This window comes from Macadamia integrifolia, chromosome 6, assembly GCF_013358625.1.
Source record: "Macadamia integrifolia cultivar HAES 741 chromosome 6, SCU_Mint_v3, whole genome shotgun sequence".
NCBI classification, from domain to species: domain Eukaryota; kingdom Viridiplantae; phylum Streptophyta; class Magnoliopsida; order Proteales; family Proteaceae; genus Macadamia; species Macadamia integrifolia.
Genome location: NC_056562.1, coordinates 33338085 through 33342420, shown reverse-complemented (window position 1 = coordinate 33342420; position 4336 = coordinate 33338085). Strand labels below are relative to the sequence as shown.

The 4336-nt window shown below is 38.6% G+C and overlaps 1 protein-coding gene across 1 annotated transcript in view; it reads left to right on the top strand.

Moving 5' to 3' along the window:
• Nucleotides 1-111: 111 nt before the first annotated feature.
• The window catches only part of LOC122082347 (pre-mRNA cleavage factor Im 25 kDa subunit 2), a 43156-nt gene continuing 38931 nt past the window's right edge, over nucleotides 112-4336 (top strand). The window contains exons 1-2 of the mRNA XM_042649842.1: nucleotides 112-326; nucleotides 721-766. Coding sequence (XP_042505776.1) covers nucleotides 202-326; nucleotides 721-766 — 171 coding nt within the window. The 5' untranslated portion in view covers nucleotides 112-201. The remainder of the gene's footprint in view (nucleotides 327-720; nucleotides 767-4336) is intronic.

Below are 4336 nucleotides of genomic sequence, written 5' to 3'. Positions count from 1 at the left end.
TCTACTCAGTTCCCACAAAACAAACACGCCCTTAAAAAGCGCCGATCACAACTAAGTCCGCAACCAAACGCCCACGGTGGCAAGAGATTTATCGAGAAAGTTGCAATTTTGGGACTTAACTGAGTCGAGGGACCTCGTGGCTTCGCACCTGGAGGTTGAACTCTGGAGGAGAAAGCAGCAGAGAGTTAGAGATCGAGAAAGATGGTTTCGAGTACGACGACGATAGTGAATACTTACCCTCTCTCCAGCTATACTTTCGGAACGAAGGAACCTAAGATGGAGAAAGATACTTCAGTTGCTGATCGTCTTGCTCGAATGAAAGTCAAGTAAGCGATTCATACTTCATCAATTTATATATCTGTAAGAGTAGAAAACCTAAAACCCTAGGGAAAAAACCCTTCACTGCAATTATTGTGCCTAAATTATTCTGGAAATCCTTGATCCCAAAGCCTGCGTAGGGTTTTATCTCTCTCTCCGCTCGCTTTAATTTCAATGTCGAAAAATTTTGTATCTGGGTTTCATCCCAAAGCCTGCGTAGGGTTTTTTGGCAGAGCCCGGTAATTGTCCTGATAAGTGAATGTGATGTTTATTTGATCTTGTTTCATGAATATAATGCCATGATGCACTAATTTAATGTCAACTTATATATGTCTCTGTTGGAAGATCATTACTTCAGTTGATTAATGTATTGACTAGTTTTATTTCTTCCTGGTTTTACAGCTACATGAAAGAAGGCATGCGGACGAGTGTTGAAGCAATTCTTCTGGTCAGTACCTGCCATCTCTACCAGTGTTTTGCGCTTTCCTTGTTTGAGTTTCTCTCTTGTCCCCCTTTTATTTGCTCATGTTTGTATTTCTTTTTTGGAATTTCGTCATTATAATGCCAACTTTTCTGTAATGATATAATACCAATTCATGAATTGTTTGAGTTAAAGCTATCCGAACTTGATTGTTTGACTCTGATTCATCAAAAACTCAAAGTCATTTCCTTCCAGGTCACAATGCATGCGCTGCTTTGGAATTGATGAACAACTACTTTGTACTCTTTTTCCATGGACTTTCTGTTTTGATTTGAGTTCATCAACATTGCTTGTAGTTATGACCGCTTTCAAAGAAATGTTTTTAGTTCTCTGTTCAATCTTCTCCTTTTGGACACTTAGTTTGAAGTGCCAGTTGTTGTTACAAGATATTGTGTATTTGTCTTTGTACTTATCCTTTATTTTATTTTTTTTAAATTGTGACCTCAGTTACAATTATCCATCCTGGGTTTAGTATTTCTAACCTAAAAATTTTCACTGAAGTTAGCTGATTTGGTCCCTTTCAATTCGGTCTCAACATTGATAGGTGGTTGCCATTTCATATTGGTGATCATCTTGATACAGAATTAGTAGGTTAGCAGTATACTTCAATATTTATACCACTCAGAATCTCCTTGTTTTACATCACTTCTCCTACTTCTTGTGAAAAGTGTTATGGGTTTAGTTTTGGGCCTTTTGGCGTTTTGCTTATTACTGTTTCTTAAATGCATTTGTTGGAACTTAGTGTTTGTACCAAAAGGTAATGCGATGAGAGGGAGTTAACTAGACATTATGGTCATGTGCATGGGGGGCTGATGATCGCACCTCTGAGAATGGCTGATATGGGTTGAAGGTTCTAAAGGAGAAGATTAAGAATTTCTCTAATGGAACTAATTTGATTTGTGTCTGTAATATTCATGTCGAAAAACAAGTCATTTGTATTAAGAATGTAAAAACACAACCCTAAAACGATGTTGAAAAGAATGGAAAAACAAGAACAAACAATGCACACGGATTTACGAGATTCGGAAAGATTGCCTACATCCTCAGTCAGATGAGATCCCTGCTTCACTATCAATGGAGAATAGGGTTACAACGTTTGTCCTCACACCTCTTAAATTTCTTACAGGGAAAGAGAACCTTGCTACAAATATGTAGAGAACAAACCCTAATACCAGAAAGTATGAAATTGCCCTCGGTTAACGAGTCCCAAAAAAAAAATTTGAGCAAGTCCCTCATTTCTTTTGGAATTATTAGATTTTTTATAATATATCATAAGCAAGAAGGAAAGAAACCGAAGGAGTTAAAGTAGTAAGCAACATGTGAATCAGAAGGGGGGAACAGGTAGATAAAAAAATAGGTATTGCCAAGAGTCGGAAACCAGTGTGAGAAGCTTAACATGATCAAATCATCTAAGAAGATCAATCAAGTCACGTGACCAAATGTACCAATGGTTTTTGGGTATAACCAAAAGTCAATCCATGCCCAATGTACTTAAAGGAAACGAGATTTATACCAGCAACATAGTTTAGGGTTTAGGGTTTAGGGTCTTGAAAGGGTCCATAATTCCTACCTTGACAGAGATGTTTTAGAGATGCCGCCGTGGTTTTTGTTGGAGTAGTACTGGAGTTCTTGGAAGAATAGGGAGATGAACTTCTTGGTTTTGAGAGGGAAGTTGAGGAGGAAAGGTTGGCAGAGGAGCTAGGTAACAATAATAGACGGTGCCCGTTGTGTTAAAGGCAGAAGAGAAGACATTGCAACAGAAAGGAGGGAGTGAGAAGAGATTGTTGGGTAGTGATGAGAGAAACTAGGCTCAGAGAACTCTGCTTAGAAAAATTAGGTTGTTGCGAATATTCTGCATACCTGCACAGACACAACAGATACAGGAGTCACTATAGATTCAGCGAAGGTGGAAAATCTAGAAAGAAAAGGATAAATGATTGTATAGTTGAAGGTTGATGATTCAAGTAGATTTAAGTAAACTTTTGAAACGGAAGTGATAGTACTCATTTCCTCGGGGATTTTCTCTTTGGTTGTAGCAGAAATAGTAGTAAAATCAATAGCAATGGCACCAAAGTTTGCTTTTACGCTGATACCAAATGGCTAGAAAATAAAAAATGGAGAGAACCATACAATTTTCAGAGCTAATATGAAAAAAGAGAGGGTAATATTAGCGTAAGATTAACATCTGAAATTTTTTGAAATTTAAACTCTAGTTTTTTCCCTTGCACAACCATAGGATAAATATTTTCCTTCACCTACATGAAAATTTCGTTCAGCCGAGAAAACCGTATAAAAGGGGCAGAAAAGGAGAAGAACAAGATGGCAGGAGGGGGGTAAGAAAGAGCAGCAGAGAGGATCATGGAGAGAGAGAGAGTGAAAGAGAGAGAGTTTCCATATGAGCAATAGAGATCGGTCTGAAATTTGAGCAAGAACCACATCTTCGAAGTGAATGCTTGTTTGTGGTTAAAGTTTCTCCGAAAACTAATGCTTCGATGCCAATGGTTGTTTGTGGTGCTTCAGAGCGGACTTTAGTGCAGTTGCTATTGATTTTACTATGATTGATGTTGTAAGCAAAGAGCAATTTGCCGAGGAGATGAGTACTATTACTTTCATTTTCAGAAGTTTACTTACATTTGCTTGAATCATCAACCTTTAACTATGTGATCATTTGCCGTTTTCGTTCCAGATTTGTCACTTTCGTTGAATCCATGGTGACTCTTGTATCGGTTATGCTTGTGCAAGTATGTAAAAACATTCACAACAGCTTAGTTTCTCTAAGTAGAGTTCTCTGAGCCCAGTTTCTCTCTCGTTATTGCCCAACAATCTCTCTTCCTCACTCCCTCCTCCCTGTTGTGATGTCTTCTTTTCTGCCTTTAACACCACCGGCGCCATCTATTACTGTTACCTAGCTCCTCCACCAACATTTCCTCCTCAAGTGCTCTCTCAATACTAAGAATTTCATCTCTCTATTCTTCCAAGAACTCCAGTATTACTTCAACAACAACCACGACGGCATCTCTGGAACATCTCTGTCAAGGTAGGATTTTTGATTCCTTTCAAGACCCAAACCTTAAACCTAAACCTAAACCTAAACCATAAACCCTAAACTATGTTGCTGCTATAAATCTCGTTTCTTTTAAGTACATTGGGCATTGGGGGGTTTTGTAGTTCAATCTAATGAACACTTCATGTTTACTTGATGCTGAGTTTTTGGTTATGCCCAAAAACCGTTAATACCATTTGGTTACGTGATTTGATTGATCTTCTTAGATGGTTTGGTCATGTTAAGCTCCTCACGCTGGTTTCCGGCTGTTGGCAGGTACCTATTTTCTTATCATGGTCTGTTCTCCCCCTTCTGGTTCACATGTTGCTTGCCACTCTTAACTCCATAGTTGTCACGGCGTCAAATCGATCCAAGGCGGTGGAGGGGTGGCTAATCGATTTGGCGATTAATCGCCCATTTTGGCGTTGCCATGGCGGTCAAATCGCCCGTGTGTCATTTTTTATTTTTTCTATTTTCTAAAATTATTTAATATG